General features: G+C 49.1%; 5 protein-coding genes across 5 annotated transcripts; 3 read left to right on the top strand and 2 right to left on the bottom strand.

Annotated features, from left to right (window-relative positions):
* Positions 1-5,230: 5,230 nt before the first annotated feature.
* SMAC4_00168 (uncharacterized protein) lies at positions 5,231-7,569 on the bottom strand (the record flags this gene model as incomplete). The annotated part of the gene is made up of 6 exons (XM_003351579.2): positions 5,231-5,272; positions 5,352-6,685; positions 6,735-6,904; positions 6,968-7,146; positions 7,228-7,425; positions 7,486-7,569. 6 exons carry the CDS (start codon positions 7,567-7,569, stop codon positions 5,231-5,233), a joined length of 2,007 nt encoding a protein of 668 aa, XP_003351627.2.
* Positions 7,570-8,287: 718 nt separating this feature from the next.
* On the top strand, positions 8,288-10,351 carry SMAC4_00167 (uncharacterized protein). Its single transcript, XM_003351578.3, has 3 exons — positions 8,288-8,862; positions 8,926-9,214; positions 9,275-10,351. Exons 1-3 carry the CDS (start codon positions 8,485-8,487, stop codon positions 9,703-9,705), a joined length of 1,098 nt encoding a protein of 365 aa, XP_003351626.2. The 5' UTR covers positions 8,288-8,484; the 3' UTR covers positions 9,706-10,351.
* Positions 10,352-11,490: 1,139 nt separating this feature from the next.
* Positions 11,491-12,229, top strand: SMAC4_00166 (uncharacterized protein; the record flags this gene model as incomplete). Its single annotated transcript, XM_003351577.2, has 1 exon — positions 11,491-12,229. Exon 1 carries the CDS (start codon positions 11,543-11,545, stop codon positions 12,227-12,229), a length of 687 nt encoding a protein of 228 aa, XP_003351625.1. The 5' UTR covers positions 11,491-11,542.
* Positions 12,230-12,279: 50 nt separating this feature from the next.
* SMAC4_00165 (uncharacterized protein) lies at positions 12,280-14,205 on the bottom strand. The gene is made up of 4 exons (XM_066089393.1): positions 13,896-14,205; positions 13,787-13,820; positions 13,416-13,722; positions 12,280-13,240 (listed from the first exon to the last, which is right to left on the bottom strand). The coding sequence occupies exons 1-4, from the start codon at positions 13,940-13,942 to the stop codon at positions 13,074-13,076; spliced, it is 555 nt and encodes a 184-aa protein (XP_065946889.1). The 5' UTR covers positions 13,943-14,205; the 3' UTR covers positions 12,280-13,073.
* A 118-nt stretch (positions 14,206-14,323) lies between these two features.
* Positions 14,324-17,418, top strand: SMAC4_00164 (uncharacterized protein). Its single transcript, XM_003351575.2, has 6 exons — positions 14,324-15,023; positions 15,084-15,144; positions 15,195-15,710; positions 15,770-16,167; positions 16,221-16,914; positions 16,973-17,418. The coding sequence occupies exons 1-6, from the start codon at positions 14,530-14,532 to the stop codon at positions 16,982-16,984; spliced, it is 2,175 nt and encodes a 724-aa protein (XP_003351623.1). The 5' UTR covers positions 14,324-14,529; the 3' UTR covers positions 16,985-17,418.
* Positions 17,419-17,615: the final 197 nt, after the last annotated feature.

Genomic DNA, 17,615 nt, shown 5'->3' with positions numbered 1-17,615 from the left:
TCATATAGCTATGCTAGTGGCTGTTGTGCCACGCTAAGTTAAGCTGTGCTGCAACTAAACAGTTGTACTTAGCTGGCTGCACTAATGTAGCATAATACCTACCCTATATTAGAACAAGGCAGTGATGCCTATAATAAATATAACCATTAGACGAAATCTAAACGTTAAAGAAGAAGTGGATCTTATAAGGAGCTATAACTAATTCCTCTTTCAATTTTTCCCTTTTATTATTAAATTTTATAGCAATTTATTAAAATATCAGTATTCTTAGTTTTGAAAATACAGCTTTCATTATAATGAAATTTAATACAGAATAAAACTTATAAAATTTATTATTCCATACAATTACATATCCAACATTTAATGTAACGACGAAGTTTATTAGTCTCTCCCTAATAGTATTACTACTTAATTACCAATTTGCACAAGAAGTAACTGCAATATAAGTACGTATATTCCCACTCTATTACTTTTCAATTGTATTTAACTATTTCTTTTTAAATAAGTTCATAATCTTATATTTATTTTCAAAATACTTTCCCGCCGCCCTTATTAGAGTATTAACGTTTTCTATATTATTATAATAGTAACAAACGTAGTTTATACCCGCTTTCTCAATTCTCTTTAATTACCAAAAACGAATAGTATTTTTCTTTTAAAAAAAGTATTATTCTCCGCTTACTATCAGGCATATTAGAACTATTCGTTAAATACGTATTATATTTTCTCATTTTAATATATAACTATCTATTTAGTAGTTGATAAGTATATAAATCAGTATCTTTCTACTTCAAATGATTGATTCGTTATTTAAAAATATAATACGTTATTTAACTGAATATCACAATAGGGCAATTAAATAAAATTAACAGCAGGGGTTGTAATAAAGAAAATAGTTTACAGAGCATTAAACTAAGCTACCCTTCGCTAATACTATTACTAAATTAGCTGATGTAATGGCAGCCTTGCAGTTGTGTCTCTCGACTACCATCGCAACTATATAAGACTACTTGAGCAACCGGATTGCCAGCTTTGGTTACTTGTATCCTTTTGGAACATAGCTTAGTGATGTAGTGGTCCGCCAGCGTTGTGACAGCTGAAAGTATTTTAAAATATAGCGGAGTTTTAAAATATAGTAATAAGTAAAGTCTATTATTATTAATTTTATTGATTGAGAGGAAATGAACGAAAATAGCGATACTAAGTTTAATAAATTTAATAAGAGAGAAAGAAGAAAGGTTCGCTCTATAAAAGAAGTAGTTAAAATTTTATAAGTCTGCTATTTGCAACCTCTATAGCACTTTTAATACTACTTTTAATACTATAGTTATAAGTTACGATACGAGATTTAACTTATCTTAATACATATATATAAATGTAGAAGTATAAAAGATTATCATATATATAAATATCCGGTTATTTATATACAATCTTACTACAAAATAAGCGGGCATATATGTAAAAAAAAAATCTTATACCAAATTTGCCTAGCTAACCAAGCCGAACTAGCCGAGCTTCCCCCTCTGGCTACCCCCAGAAACAGTGCTCGCTCGGCTCCCTCAGGTGGCCTCTGGGCTCGGCTCGTGCAGAGCACTGGTATGAACCAAGCAGACAAAGCCCGGCCAGACTGCCGCCGTCAGCCCCCGTCTTCCCGCCATGTTTATCACCGGCGGCCGCTGCCGGTCGGAAGTGCCTGCATTTGTACGATTGTTTGTGAATGGGTATCCTCTCCGTATCCCGCATCTAGAGCTGGAAAGCAATGCGGCCTTTCCAACCCCGGGCAACCGAGACTGCGGAATCCGTCGAACACAACGCAACAGAGGGCTTGACAGGAACGAGAAGCAAGGGGCTGACCCTGCCCGAAATGTTCCGGAGCATGGCTGGGAGTAACCTTGCTGGGAGACAGTAGGTGAGTCCTCGCACGGCTCCGTAGCCGCACGGTTACTGAATGATAGATACCCGCCCACAACCATCCGTGGATCGCTCGATGAGCCTCCGCGTGGTCAGTGGTGTATACCGTAGTCGTCGGTTTGAACTCTGAGAAACATGAGGCGAAAGCAAGGAGGTTCAGGGCGAACAGCCACTCATCTTCCCTCGTGGATTGTGTCGGGGACGTCCGAAGGCCAGAGTAAAAAGGAGCACAGGCCGACGAAACGATCTCAGTTCGTCATCATGTCAGGTCCCTAGAAGAAGATCAGACACATTGAAATCCAAAAGGGAAATCACGTTGGATAAGCCGGTCGTTCTGATTGGATGGGTCCTTAAAGACAGGCAATAATAGCCTATCGGGTGAGCACAACCGAAGCACACTTCTACCATTCCCATACCTCATGTCTGGGGAACAGATATCTGGAAGAATTGGCGAACACGAACAGTTCTCTTTTGATAGCGATAGTTCAAGTCAATTCCCGTCACCTACTGTAGTGGCCACTAGCCAGCCCCCTCAGAAAGAGAGGGGAAGACGGTCTCAGTCAGAAAGTCACAAGGCCTAGGTTGTTGTGATATTACAGATAACGGGTGGCAGTAGGCACGGCTTGGCATCACCATCCGGGGCCATGATATCGCTCACTACCATAGATGCCTCATATATCTACACATGGAGATAGCAAGGTCATCTTGATTCCAATATAGGGGAAACAACGCACACGCACAAAACGAAAGTAAAGAAAAAGAAATTCATCCGGCCAAAATTCAAATATCCCTCCCTCCCTTCTTCAAACACGTCCAGCTGGAGACCGCCAATTCGTTCTCATGCCTTCTTCTCAGCTTCGCTTCCCTTCCAGGGACGTCGTTCGTAGTGGGGTTCCCCATGGACATCCACAGTGCCAGCCATAACATCCGCTAAAACACCAAAACCAACCACTTTATACCCCTGTTCAAGAGGGAACAAAAGTTCCAAAACCGTTGGCGGAGTGTTTTACACTGTCACTACACTACACGCAAAGTGGTGATTCACTGATGTGATGTCCATCATGCGACGACGATCCACTGGACGTTCAACAACCCAGAACGCCCGGAGAGTCTCCGGCGGAGACAATCCGTGGTCCACTGAACCGTGACAGTGACCGACCAAGAGCCAAGCTGGCGGTCCCGGTTTGTTACCCCACGTTCCAGCGACCCGCGGCGGATGGTTTCGGGGGACTGCGGAGAGCGGAGCAAGGAGACGGGAGCGGAGATGATGCCGAATACACTACTTAGTGCCTGCTTGGTAAACCGGCACCTCATGTGCTATCCTCAACACTCAAGACAACTGAACCAACTGAACCAACTGAAGAGGATCATGGAAGTCAACGGTCTAACAGCGTGAGGGGAAAACACATTGAAGACTACAAGGCCAGGGAAAGACGACATAGGAAGTATTCAAAGAGTCAGAATGGTCATCAAGGCCCACAGTGACCGAGGCATACTAGATCGTGGAATCAAGTTGAGGAAGCGAGTGGTGACTAACCACTAACCAAAACACGCCAGGAACAAGTAACGGGAAACGTAGATCATATTTAGAATAGAACACAAAACGGAAAACAAGGTCAAACACCAATTGGTGACTAGTAACCGAATTTGAGTGATACGTTATATGATAGCCGAGAATAAACCCCGCCATATACTGGCGGCTCGCCCACTGGGCGATTCGATTGAAGGTGTTGGGCCGCGTTTACGCTACGGGCAATACATGATTTATACTGGCAATAGGCCTCGGGTTGCCCTCGGGTTAATGGTCTTTTGGTGGACATTTAGGGCACTGCTCTTATCTTTGTACGCGAGATTCACCGATGTGGCACTTCTCATGCCCTACGGGAGGCGGAAGTAGACGTTAAAAACAACAACAACAACAACAACAACAGCTGAGAATAACCTCTCTTTTCTGGTACCTGTTTTTAAGAACGTCGATGACCTTGTTAACGTTCGACTTCAAGAAGAACATCGCCTAGGTACTTGCACAACCCTCAATGGATCAGCTGGAATATATCCGCCCTGTCCGATGAAGAAATCCGCATCCTTTCGTTTTTCTGTCCCATTGGATTTGGTTCGGACCCTCAAGGTTCTCAACACCGCGGACCAAGCTTGACACCTCCATCCAAAAGCTTGCCTTCCTCCCATGTCGATATCAAATTGTGGGGTTGCCGTTCGAACCAGGAAGTTCTGGTAAGTACGGCAGGGACAGCGGTAGGATTCAAGTCACAGTAGGAGTGCCATTCTCCCGCCTTCGGAGTCTGCAGATACTTACAGTAGCTATCAAGGTCCCCTCACCCATCGATCGCTAACAGGAACGAATATTGACCACGCGTAAACGGTTACATCACCACACACTACCTCTACGCATCAAATGGCACTTGAATACAAAATTGATACGGATACGGGCACTCAACGAGGGCTGAACTGGTCGGGGTTGGTAAGCGCGATGTATCAAGTTTATGGACAGGAAGGAGGAAGGGCCCTTGACCCACTCATACCCAAGGTACACACCGGCACCATCCTTCTGAGACAGAAACGACGAAGCACCGTTCGGTTTGAATTGGGCAGGTACCTAGCTAGGTACCTTGATAAACCAGCCGTTTCGCTCTTTTACGTGCACGATTCCCGCATGGCTTCCATTGATGAGTGCGAGTTGTGTGTGTGCATGTGGATTGGTGTTCATGACTGTCCTGCCCTCCCGTCGCCACCACGCAAAATGAAAGCTCGTCGTTATACCTACAGGTACATTGTACACTCGTTGTTGGATTCCATGATGCATTCAGTACTTACAAGTTACTGCATGGACGATCAACAAAAGCTGGCGCTGCTGAAAAAGCGCCACAGCCACCTCGAATGGAACACCGTATCCTCCATTGGAAAAATTAAGAGTGTTGATTCAGTCAGTGTATATATGCGCGTCGATTGTGTAGAGTTGGGTAACTCTTCGTGTAACGACACAAGAACCTGGTTTGGGTCTGGGATCAAGTCTGTTTGCGGCCCAGCACAGCACACCACCGCCACCACTTGAATTCCAAGATATGTGTTGCATCTCAACCACGCTAAGATATGAAGGTCTCCCATTACGACATTGTATTGGAACGGACGGGAAGGTTGGGTTGGGTTCGGTTCGGTTCGTGCTTCCAACTCCCAAGGTGACTAGAACGTTCTTTTGCTCTTCTTGTACGACAGACGATCAACTCCAGTTCCATATCCAGGTAGGAGTTATGGTGGCATTGGGCGACATCAGAACGAGCTGGGAAATTTGACGGTCAAGTTATCAAGCTCCACCATTCTGGCCAAATACATATTCTCTACACGCCTAAGATCCCAATTTTGTTAGTAGACATGCCAGCAGAATGGAACGTAAAGGGCCGATGAAAGGAAGGTTAGGGACTCACAGCTTTCAGCAAGTTGACCTCCTCCCGTGACTGGTCATAAACATGGCGATAACTGGCGATACTCTCCCGCAAGACAGCATCCCTTGTAAGCCGGCCTTCGCAGATCGCCTTCATTTTGAGTTCCATCTCCTTGCGGAGAAAAGGTTTGCCGAGGCTGGTTTCGAAGTTCATCCTCTCAAAGCCCATAATCAAGGCGACGCCGAGACTGGTCGGGATAAACTCTTTGACACCATCACGGCCACCGCCACCACCGCCGCTTCCCCCTCCTCGCCCGCCACGTCCACCACCTCTTCCACGTCCTCCCCGACCACCGCGTCCGCCCCGGGCGCCACCAGCTGGAGCGTCGTCGTCCTCGTCGTTACCAGCACCTCCGCTGCCTCCTCGCTCAATGACTGAAACGTACTGTCTCTCTTTGATCTTCTCAATATGCTGGGCCATGGTTGCATCAGTGCCGATGCCATTCGCGTCCATCAGGGCGATCAGATCTGCCTCGGTCAAATAGTTGGGGGCAGTCGTCTTGCCTTCTGTCATCATGGCCTCGGTCGGTTCGAACGTCTCACCGACAGTAAATCTCGGTAGCTCGGTCGTTCCAGTCCAGTTCTCGTAAGGGTAGACGTCAAGGTAGTTGCGCTGGTGGACGATCAGGCCATGGGCGACGAACTTTTCTTCTCCGTAGGTGATTTCGACGTCGGTGGTTGCTCCCCGGGCGTCTTCAGAGCAGCAGGCGAGGAATCGACGGACCACGAACTCGTAGAGTTTTCTTTCCTGTTCGTCAAGCACAGTGGGTGCCGCGTATGTGATGGGGTGAATGGGAGGATGGGCCTTGTCGTCGTTCTTGCCTTGACGAGGTTGCTGGAAGGCACCGTCGACTAGATTATGTGCGAAGGGGCCCCAGCGATGGTCCTGGGTATGCTTTTGGACGAGCGCCCGCAGGTTCATGCCCTTGTCGAAGCGGTCCGTCTCTGTCCTGGGATAGCTGATGAAGCCCTTCTGATATAGTTTCTCTGCTACCGTCATTGCTTCTTGACCTGTCATTCGGAGAAACCGTGTGGCCATCTTTTGAAGCTCAACGGTGGTGAGGGGGAGGGGTTTCCATTTCTTGGTCTGCTTTTCCTTGATATCCGTGACCTTTGCAATTTTGGCGGCAAGACATCTTTCGTAAAAGATTAACACGGACAACCTGTCAAACAAACGGTTTCGGGACCAGTTGAAGTGGACTTTGGCGCCTTCTTTTTCATGCATCACCTTGATGGACCAGAATGGTTCCGGTACAAAATTCCGGACGCGGAAGTATCGGTCGACAACGAAACCGAGAGTCGGAAATTGACAGGATCCTGCTAGGTCAGATACATACTGGCATACATCCATTGACGTGCAACTTACCATAGCTGAGCACCAGGCCGTCCAATGGTCCTCCAAGTCTTTGCAGACTCAACGTCAAAAAGCGGGTAAATGCAGATCCGATTCTCAGGTCCAGCTCGATACGCGCAGCGACTGCTTCAGCCTGCCTTTCATCCAAGGGTACCGGGCGTCGGGCCGCAGATAAAATATGTCTGGACAATGCGTTCGATATGTCAGTCATAACTAGGCTTCATACAAATGGGTGGTGAACTTACGCTCGTTCGATATTGCTGAACCTTGCCCTAAAGACTTGAATGTTCCTCTTGCCCTTCCTTGCGGCCTCCCGGATCTCGCTCCCGATGTGTTCACCTTCTCGATCACAATCCGTCCAGATATAGAGTATGTCAGCTTGACGAGCCTGGCTTTCAATATTCTGGGCAATAACTTTCATGTCCTGGCATGAATCCCATTGTCAACATATAAAATCCAAGCAAGGATAATGCGCCAAACACTTGTTGGCAATGACGAGACATACATTCGGGTAGCTTGTCTGGACAGGTGCGTCAAAGAGGCGATCTGGTGGTGGGTACTCCCACTTTTTGAACTCCTGGTGGAAGTCTAGTTGCGTGAGATGCCCCCTCACAGCGGTCATGGTGACCGAACAGCGTCCCCAGGGAGGACCGAAATCGCAAGTGAAAACATAGTTTTTAGTATACCTGTCCCGGGTGTTGTGCTACCTTGCACGTTAGCCTTGAATTCTTTAAAGCACTGTGAAGACGTACTGAGAACCCACGGTTTGAACTTGGCCACCAGACAGGTGGTCAGCGACTGCCCTTGCAATCGACGGTTTTTCGGCTACACAAAGGATTCGCGGCATTTTGGCCGAATAAAGGCGCACAGAGAAAAATGACAATTCTGTCGGTAGAAACCTACGCCTGGGAAGCCGAAGACGACGGAACATCAAGCGGTGGTCGGTGTCCGGCCAAGTGGGATGTGAAGTGAATCCCACTTGCGACAAAACATGGAAACTTTAGCCGTAGGGAAGATAGAAGTGCCGCTGCAGGTTCACTTGAACTGAAATTTCATGAAGCGTGGCAACTCGAAGAAGAGATGGAAGTTCCGTATACGTCAGCTCATGGAAGTGTGAGGTTGATGATCTGAGGGTTCTTCAGAGCCTTTTGCAGCCATACCTGCTGCATCCAGATATCCGCCTTCTTAGGTTCACGAAACAAGACAATGGGCTGTTGATGGCGGGGAGAGACGCACTCCGCGTTGTGGATTGTATTGTGTCATTTATGCGTTAAGCCCTCATTCATATAAACAATATTACCGCGTTGCATTATTTGTATACGCTTGCGCTAAAAGAGGCATGATGATGACACGGCGGGTTCGTAGCCCCGCTTTCTCCCATCCAAAGCTTCGATCCAGATCTTGGAGCTTGGTCGAATTCATCGCCTCGGATTCAATACTTACTTCCCGGCAACACTGACAGATTGGCAGACTGGGCGCGAAACTGCATGACGCATTTAAGCTCGGGATGCGCATACACACATGACGCCAATCCTCCGTCAGTTCACTTTTCTTTAACCAACGGGAACATTCTGTTAAATCCTTCGACTTGATCAATCTTTCTCCTGCTTCCTTCTCAAGGAAATCGAGGGAAACCAACAGTAAACAACACCTCCTACTCCAATCCGGAAGCCTCCCCAAGTTCTCGCAATAACTGTTCGTTCTTCGACCGTTTCCATTTGTTTCTTGTCCTGTTGAACGACCAGCTACATTGTTGCCCGCCATGATACTGCCGTACGCCATGGCTCTGCCCAAGCTGGGTTCACTCCAAGAGTGCTCCGACTTCTCAAAAACCGTCACGCCCTTCCTGCCACAACTCTACGCCCTCCCGCGTCAAATTCTGGGCACCGTGTTCAATGGAGGGAGCTTCCTCAAACTGTACATGGAGACCAACCCGTTCATCAGCGGGCTTGGGGCCTCCATCTTCCTGGGCGGCGTGTTCCTTGTTGCTGCCGAGGTCAACAAAAACTACTCGCAAGTCGATCGCTTTTGGAGCATACTGCCGACCGTCTACATCGGTCATTTTGCGACTTGGGCGCGTCTGGTCGGAATTCCCAGCCGGCGCATCGATGCCGCCTTGCTTTTTAGCACAATTTGGAGTGTAAGTTAAAGTCGCATACTGGAAACAGCCAAGAGTGCTTGCTGACAATGCGAAACTCTTCAGACGCGCCTGACATACAACTATTGGAGAAAGGGCGGGTATGGAATCGGACACGAGGACTACAGATGGCAAATTGTTCGCGACATGCTGCCCAAGTGGGCTTTCCATATCCTGAACTGGACATTCATCTCCTTTATCCAGAGCGTTCTGCTTTACATGTTCGCTTCTCCTGTCTACGTTCTTCTCTTGGCCACTCAGTTCGAGCCCGAGCTCTCCACAGCTGACATTGGCTTCACCGTCATGGAATTGGGTCTTATTCTGACCGAGTTCATTGCTGATCATCAACAATGGGGTAAGTTCTATGACACATGAATTCCTCTCTGGAACACCTGCTAACATGAAGCGTGTGTAGTCTTCCAGTCAGCGAAGAAGGAATACCAGACCACTGGTCAAGTCCCGGCCGGCCACAACAAGGCTGATCTTGACCGCGGATTCATCACCTCTGGCCTCTGGGCTTATAGCAGACACCCGAACTTTGCTGCTGAGCAGTCCATCTGGCTCACCCTTTACCAGTGGGGCTGCTTCGCGACGAACAGTCTCTACAATTGGACCGTTCTCTCGCCCATCATGCTTATGAATGTGTTCCAGGGCTCTACGTGGCTGACGGAGCGCATCACGTCTGGAAAGTATCCCGAATACAGCGCGTACCAAAAGAAGGTCGGCACGTTCATACCCAAGACTTTGAAGGGGTACACGACCCCTGTGCCCAAGGTTATCCGCACCAGTGATCTTGCCAAGAAGCTACAGGAGAAGGAGAAGGAGGAGAGCAAGAAGCAAAAGTGAAGACAGCCCCAAAAGTGTGCCTTTTCCAGTATGTTAATACTGGTAAGACAAGCACCTGCGACGGCTCTGGCAAAAGCTTAAAAGGACATGACCAGGCTAAACTCCTGTGGATAGAATCTTAGCGGCGGGCACGGGTACCACGGGAGCACATCATTCCCACAACGTTTCTCCTTTTGCAAGGACCGGACATGTACCATGGAGAAGATGGTCCACAGTGCAAACTGGTCGCCCATCTTATTTTGGATGGAATTTACACTGACGAGTTTCAATCCACCTTTGCAATTCAAAGATTGCAGAGCTCATAATATTCACTCGTGTCAGTGTCGGGTCGAACTGGCTCATGGTCGCTAGGTTTCTCGGGCAGCCAGCACCCACAGGTTTCATTGTCGTCATGGCATTTAGCTCTACGGATATGATGAGACGGCAGCACAGTCAAAAACATAAAGCACAGGCAAACGGCACATGAAAGTATGGGATCTCAACAAACCGTTGATATTTTGTCAGGGGTCCGGCGTGATCTCATAATCTGGATTCTGGCCACATGACCACCGATGAAATTACGTTCTTGATGCTTGTTCGAAGCGTGGAGCTCGTAAATGACAACATTGACAGGTGCTTGGGAAATGGTAGCTGAACCCGAGAAGAACACCGAAATAAAATGGGACCTCTTTAAAATCCCTGAACAAAACGTGGGGGGCCAGATCACAACCCCTGAAGTGCCCTGCACGGTAGATCTTCGCCCAGGCCCCGGGACCCTTATCCCGGCAGAGCAACCGATGGGTCCCTGGACAACAAGACATTGAAGAGGCTCCGTAGAATTTCCAGATTGCTAGAAAACTGACAGGATGACACAGCGCACGTTCCATCTCGAGCAGTCATCCCTTCATTTTTGTGATATTTTTGAAATATTGGTGTGGAGACGTGCTTATGAGATTTCGCAATAGCGTCGATCTCATCAAAGATCATCAACGGCAACATGGGGCTCGATCAGACTTTCCGTGCCAGGAGAGATGGGTGTCTTTGCAACTCGCTGGGTAGCAAAGTCCGAGGAAGGCGCCATTTGCCAACAGTGGATATTTGGGAAGTATAAAGGATATATCCCACCCCAGTCTTGACTCCTAGAGTCTGGACCTTTCATCTGTTTATTCCTCTCTGGATGCCCATCTCGGCCTCGGTACTTCGGTCACATTATTGTCACTCGTTCTCCAACATTTTTATTATCCTACTAATAAACTAAACCAACACTCCTTTCGAACTACTCGGAACACCATCGACACTCCGTTCGTACTCCTGTCTGTTTGCGTCAACTGCCGTTGTACTTCGAGCCGGGCATATCCCAATACTTTCGGCGCTTATCCCGACTTCTGCCTCACTGGTGTTCTGAAACAGAACCTCCACCTAATCTCTTGCGCGTGATCACATACCAAACTTGACGACCCTCTGCCTCATCTGGTTCTGAAAAACCTAGTCGTACAAACAGTCGGGAAAGCAAAATCAAGTTTTCCATCGCAACAAGTTTTCGTTGGGGTTATCCACTTTCTGTCCGAAAACCTGTCAAAAACCTGGGGTCAGGAGGTCAGCATTGAAGACAAGACAAAAATTACGGATTCACCTTGGTGTGCCACGGAAAGAACAGTCAACCCACAACGGCCCGTCACTCACGATAGTTCCTTACAATACATACGAGCGGTACCCTTCACTCGCGCATCTTGCTGCCGTTGACTCACCAGGGCCGGGGCTGCAGCACACGCACACAACGCACACAACCTAGACCTTGCAGCTATTATTATATAATCCCGCACCCCACTTCTACTTTTTTCCCTTTCACTCTTTCACGATGGCTTCCTTCTCGTCCGAAGATCCCTACTTCAACCTTTTCTTTACTCCGGCACCAACTTCGTCCGCAAGAAGCCCCAGAAACGGCAGCAGCAGCGCATCATCAAGAAGCCGCAGCCCATCACCCTTTCCTGCTATCACTCCCACCTCTACCGCGACCCCATCTCTGGTGAGAGCGTTGATGTACTCGACCTCCATTCCATTGTCCATCATGCCGTCCTCTAAAGAAGCCGTCATTACCAAGTCGCCAATCCTCTCCGCCCTGCGCACCCCGGTTGCAACTGCGGACTCCACCAAGACGTTCGACTCAGGCTACTTCTCATCTTTCTCCGAGGAGACCAGCCTCAAGCCCTCGGCTCATCGCGGCTCGATCTCATCAGTAAATACTACCTCATCTGCGGCGACCAACAGCACCTCGGATGCAATTGAGATTCGCGTCACGACTGTGACGACCAAGATCACCACCAAGCTTGACACCATGCAACGCCAGTTCAACAAGCCAACTGAGGAGGCCACCGTCGAGGAGCTACTGGCCCGCCCTCCCCTCAAGCACTCCCTCAGCCACTATGTCAAGACCGCCCGCGACAGGCGCATGCCGACGGTGGACCCTGAGGAGGAACGGAAGCGGTTGGAGAAGGTGAAGGCTGAGCTGTTGGCCGCGAAGGCGGCATTCGATCTGAAGATTTAACAACTTCAGCGACTGGACAGGCAGCAGCAGGTTGTGGGAAGTGTCGACCTTTCGTCGCGACCACTTTCCATCTCACCTTGCCACCTTTGCAGGATGAGAACTTGGGTTTCTGGTTACGGGCAAGCATCTGACAAGCGCCTGGCAAGCGCTTTGGCAGATCGTGGATTTGCTATCGCTAGCGACAGTAGCGAGCGAGCAAGCGACCATGGAAGTCCGTCCCGTATCCGATTTTGGCGGTTCCTGTTTGGGATTTTCTTCTTTTCGATTCTTCATTCAGCAAGCGACTTCGTTTAGCTTCTTTTCGACCTTTTGGGTGGATGTTTGGCGCATCGCCTCAAGGTCTTTCTTGAGATACCTATTTCCAACCTTTTTTTTCTTCATATCACCTTTTGAGATACCACGGCAACCATTGGCGGGAAGGATAGACTTCTCCGTTTTCGATTCTCCTATCAACCTAGACCTAGTCTTGGACCGGCATCAGCCAAGTCAAGTATAAACTAGACGGACATAGATAAGGGAAAAACAGGATCATCATGTTGCGTCACCGAACAGACGGCGGCGTTAATGGAAGTGTTTTTGGGCCTCTTGTCAGCCACGACTGGAAGTAGAGAAAGTTTGGAAGAGATAAGAGATTGATGCAGAGAGGATTTTACATGCATCATGTAGAATTGGGGGAAAGCAGAGGGGAAATGGGAAAGGACAAAACACCTATAATCTGGTCTGACAGGAAGGGAAGGGGGGAAAACCTGAGCTTGGAATAATTTATCCAACAAGTAGGTAACAGGGAATGGAATATGCCTTCATAATGGCTCTTGAACAAACTTGTGCGCATCTATACCCTCTTCTAATCAAGGCGTGAAGCCAAAGTGAAGCCGTACGCAACAGCAGCGATGAGATTTCCCAGGTTTAGGAGCGACGAAATGCCGTGGAGCTGGGAGAAGCGCTTGTTGAGCGCAGTCATCTCTTGAGAGTGTGGGGGAGCATCGTAGCTCTTCTTGCCGTCCTTTGTTTCTGTGCAGTTTCAAGTATCCCGACGTCAGTAAAGCGAGTCAACTAGTCATTGCAACACGATTTGAATGGCTCAGCCTGGAGTTAAAGCAAGCTGCCCGCCCGCTTGCTGCCGCAAACCAGCACACCCGCTCATTCAAACTACAAGGCAAGTCAAAATCGTTCAATGTAAACTCACCTTGATGCTTCCTCTCCTTCATACACTTGGTAGTAGCCGGTCCGACCACCGCGAGATTGGCAACACCCGTCAAGAAGATGGCGGCAATGGGGGCCAGAACCAACCACCTGTTATCCGGGTCCAGAACGCCGACGATCCCAGCGGCACCAGCAGATCCAAACGCCGTTGTGGCGCCGGGGTAGGTCAAGGCGAGGACGATGGGGATGGCGGTTTGCATGGAGAAGTAGACGGGGAAGATCTTGGTCATGAGCGCGGAGAATTGAGGGCGGGGGAGGACTTGGAAGGAGATGATGCCTCCTACGAAGGACTATGTTAGGTAGGAATGGAGGTTAGTGGGGAGTAGCCGGTGTCATAATTGGGAGGGGGCCTACGTGGAAGAATGTTGTCCCAAGTAATGTGCCATAACTGAAGGGAAGAGGATGAAGGTGGTTAGCAAGTTGACATATGGAGGCGAGGAGGCCCTGGGGTGATGTCACTAACCTTATGATATGGTAAGGACCTGGGGAGAGTAGACTTGAATAGGACATGTTGATTACTGAAAGTCACACAAGGAACAGAGACAATAAGGTTTATTCAAAGATCAATGTTATCGCCAGCTTCTGATAGCCTCATAAAAATGGGATTGAGGTTCAAGGGATGAAGTTGGGAAGGAACGCAACACAAGAGAACTGAAACATCCCATCACGCTCTTATGCATATACATTAGTGCATGCACAAAGCGGAGCGAGCTCATCGCTTGTGCGCAGCTACGTCACCGCTATCGACCAATCAACTGTTAGGGAGAGCTTCAGATAATGGCTAACGCGAGAACATGTGCCTTCGCGCAAGCACACGGTGTATTGTAACGTAATACACATCACCGTCAAACGCCAACTCCAATTCCCGTTACACCGTGTCATTGCTCCGACCCGTCGCCCCGTCTCCAACCCTGGCGATGCTGCCTAGAATTCCACCTCACCTAAAATGAATGTGAAGCGAACGGGCCACACAACGAAGTGATGCCTTGAAATATTTTTCGTCGAAAATTTCTGTCTTTTTCTCTCTTAATTCGAACTTCAGATCACATCATCATCACCAATTGCTTCTGTAACGAACAGCTCCCTCTTTCTTCACAATGGCGGACAAGGAAGCCATCGTCTATGTGATGGACCTGGGCAAGCCCATGGCGGACTGCCACAACGGACGTGACGAATCCGACCTCGACTTCGGCATGCGCTACATCTGGGACAAGATCTCAACCACCGTGGCCGCCAGCCGCAAGACCTGGAACGTAGGCGTCGTGGGCCTCAACACCGATGAGACAGACAACAACGAAAACAGGGAAGAGTACCAGGGCTACGAAAACATCTCGGTCCTCCAGGAGCTGGGACCCATGTCCATGACTTCGCTCAGGGCATTGAAGAGCCAAATTGAGCCTTCCGAGACCTCCAGCGCGGACGCTATCTCGGCAATTGTGGTTGCTCTCAGGATGATCCAGGTGTACACCAAGAAGTTGAAGTATAAGCGGAAGATTATCCTCGTGACGAACGGGGAGTCGCCTATTGATGATGATCAATCTGAAGACGTAGCGGCCATGCTTAATAATGTGGGGATCGAACTTGTCGTGATGTGAGTGTTCGGCTTCCATTGGAGACCTTCTCTGTTGCTTGACAGTTAACCATCGTGTAGCGGTATTGATTTCGACGATGCAGAGTATGGCTTCAAAGAGGAAGACAAGACACAACACAAGGTGGGGCGAACACCACACGGCGGCAAACAAAACATACTGACTTTTTCCAGGCCGAAAATGAGAGGATTCTCAAGACGTTGGTTGACCTCTGCGAGAACGGCGAGTTCGGCACCATGGCCCAGGCAGTGGAAGAACTCGCCATTCCCCGAATCAAGCCCGTTCGGCCTTTCAAGGCATACGATGGCCCCCTGACGCTCGGAGATCCTCAAAAATACCCGAGTGCTCTGAGTATACCAGTTGAGCGCTACTTCAAGACCAAGCGAGCAACACCTCCGTCAGCGAGCAATGTCGCCATCCATACTGGGCCGCCTCAGGCAGAGGTTATCGACGAGGACAGCGGCGCACCGATGAGTGGTGTGGAGTTTCAGCCAGTCAAGCAACTGCGCACATACAGAGTTGATGATGCCAAGGCAGCAGGAGGGAAGAAAGACATCGAGATGGAGGACCTTGCCAAGGCATATCAATATGGGAGGACCGTAGTCCCCTTCAGTACAAGCGAGGAGGATTACGTGAAGTACCAGACAACGAAGAGTTTCACCATCATCGGCTTTGTCCCCATGAGCAGCGTAAGTGATGTTGGAATTTTGTCTTTTATGACAAGGATCGCTAACGAACATACCCATAGTACGAACCATTCATCAACATGGGAGAGACAGGCCTCATTGTTGCCCAGAAGGTTAATGAGCAAGCGGAGCTCGGCTTGTCGGCTCTTATTCATGCTTTACATGAGCTTGAGTCTTACGCGGTGGCCAGGTATGTCAATAAAGACAAAGCGGCACCACAAATCCTTCTTCTCAAGCCAAACCCGGCAATCGAAGACGATGTTGAGTGCTTGTACGATGTCCCACTACCGTTTGCGGAGGATGTCAGAAGTTATCAATTCCCTCCGTTGGACAAGGTGTTGACCATTACGGGCAATGTACTCACGGAACATCGCCTTCTGCCCAACGATGATTTACAGCAGGCGATGGGCGACTATGTCGATGCAATGGACCTGACCGATTTCGGGCAGGATGAGGATGGGTAAGTGCTCCGGTTCAATCTGGTGTATTTGGTTCATGCTAACCGAGCCGCAGAAATCCTGCGGAATACGCGCCCATCGATGACGTCTATAACCCCGTCATTCACCACATGAACCAAGCGACCCGCAATCGCGCAGTGAACCCCGAAGCTCCCCTACCACCCGTAGCCGATATTCTCACACGCTTCACGCATCCGCCTGAGCCACTGATAGCTAAGGCCAAGTCAGAGATCAACGGATTGATAGAAGCAGCAGAGGTCAAGAAGGTTCCACCAAAGGTGCAAGGCAAACGCGGGAGGAAAGACACCGTCAAGCCCCTCTCCGGCTTGGACATCGACGCCCTTCTCGGAAAAACCCGGCCACGAGCGAAGAAGACGCCCATATCCGCGGAAAACGCGATTCCCGAATTCAAGCAGATCCTGGAAACAGCAGAAGACGACGAAACCATTGAGACGGCCGCCAAGCAGATGGGCGATATCATCCGCAAGCTTATCAGCGACAGCTTTGCGGATGTGCTGTACCCCAGAGCTGCAGAGAACCTGCGGGTGATGAGGGAGGAGCTCATAAGCATGGAGGTCCCGACACTTTACAACACGTACCTCACGGAACTCAAGGATAGCTTGCTTTCGGGTAAGTTGAATGGGGATCGAAGGGAGATGTGGTTTAGATGGGTTGTTGGTGGGCGCTTGGGGTTGATCACACAGGACGAATCTGAGGTGTCGGAGGTTGGTGAGGATGAGGCGAAAGCTGTGAGTATAACTTGGAACAATGGACCGGTGAACAACCTTGAGCTAACCCTCTTACCAGTTCCTTAAGTGAGCTGATCTGTGGCGTCCATTGTCAAAGTTAGATCCGCGGCGCGCTGCTGGGAGGAACTCGGGGGTCTCGAACGTAATTACAATTTGCGATCCGGTTTATACCACATTCGGACGACACGGAAGCAGAGGAATCAATCTTCCAGAAGGAGATAAAGTCAAGTGACACAAGGTCATGTGCTGTGGTACAATAGATTCAGAGTATGGGGCTTGCAGTTTTGCTGCCCAACGTCTCGTTGTCCACTGATTTGGGCCACCTCAGTACGCCCATTGAATGTGAGGACTTTACCGAAAGCCTTGCTAAACGAGGTGCAGGCCAATGTTTCTCACAGCATCTCTTGATTGGAGTCTTATGGTTGTCACGTCTTTTGTAACTGATTTGTTTACTTTCGTCGCTCCCCCCATCTCTGGTCCGGTATGCACAGTGCCAATTCTGTCACCATCCATGCAGACCTAACAGCGACTCACACTTTCAAGTATCCAACCGTTTGCATTTGAATCTTTCCATTTCATTACCAGCAGTCATGAAGCTTGTGATTTGGCCTGTAACACTTGCCTAGGGAAACGTCCTTTCCTTTTCAAGGAAACGTCCGATTGATCATCTTGCCAAGCGGGGTATTGTTCCTTTGTGAACA

The sequence above is a fragment of the Sordaria macrospora genome, chromosome 4, assembly GCF_033870435.1.
Source record: "Sordaria macrospora chromosome 4, complete sequence".
In the NCBI taxonomy this organism is placed as follows: domain Eukaryota; kingdom Fungi; phylum Ascomycota; class Sordariomycetes; order Sordariales; family Sordariaceae; genus Sordaria; species Sordaria macrospora.
This window is presented reverse-complemented; position numbering and strand designations above follow the sequence as displayed.

Excerpts from the sequence above, each read along its gene's own strand:
- SMAC4_00164 (XM_003351575.2), top strand. The coding sequence starts at position 14,530 with ATGGCGGACAAGGAAGCCATCGTCTATGTGATGGACCTGGGCAAGCCC. Across the intron at positions 15,711-15,769 it reads GCTTTGTCCCCATGAGCAGC|TACGAACCATTCATCAACAT; the intron begins GTAAGTGATGTT and ends ACATACCCATAG. Across the intron at positions 16,168-16,220 it reads TTCGGGCAGGATGAGGATGG|AAATCCTGCGGAATACGCGC; the intron begins GTAAGTGCTCCG and ends ACCGAGCCGCAG.
- SMAC4_00167 (XM_003351578.3), top strand. The coding sequence starts at position 8,485 with ATGATACTGCCGTACGCCATGGCTCTGCCCAAGCTGGGTTCACTCCAA. Across the intron at positions 8,863-8,925 it reads TTTTTAGCACAATTTGGAGT|ACGCGCCTGACATACAACTA; the intron begins GTAAGTTAAAGT and ends GAAACTCTTCAG. Across the intron at positions 9,215-9,274 it reads TGCTGATCATCAACAATGGG|TCTTCCAGTCAGCGAAGAAG; the intron begins GTAAGTTCTATG and ends AAGCGTGTGTAG.
- SMAC4_00165 (XM_066089393.1), bottom strand. The coding sequence starts at position 13,942 with ATGTCCTATTCAAGTCTACTCTCCCCAGGTCCTTACCATATCATAAG. Across the intron at positions 13,821-13,895 it reads GGTCCTTACCATATCATAAG|TTATGGCACATTACTTGGGA; the intron begins GTTAGTGACATC and ends TCTTCCCTTCAG. Across the intron at positions 13,241-13,415 it reads GAAGGAGAGGAAGCATCAAG|AAACAAAGGACGGCAAGAAG; the intron begins GTGAGTTTACAT and ends GAAACTGCACAG.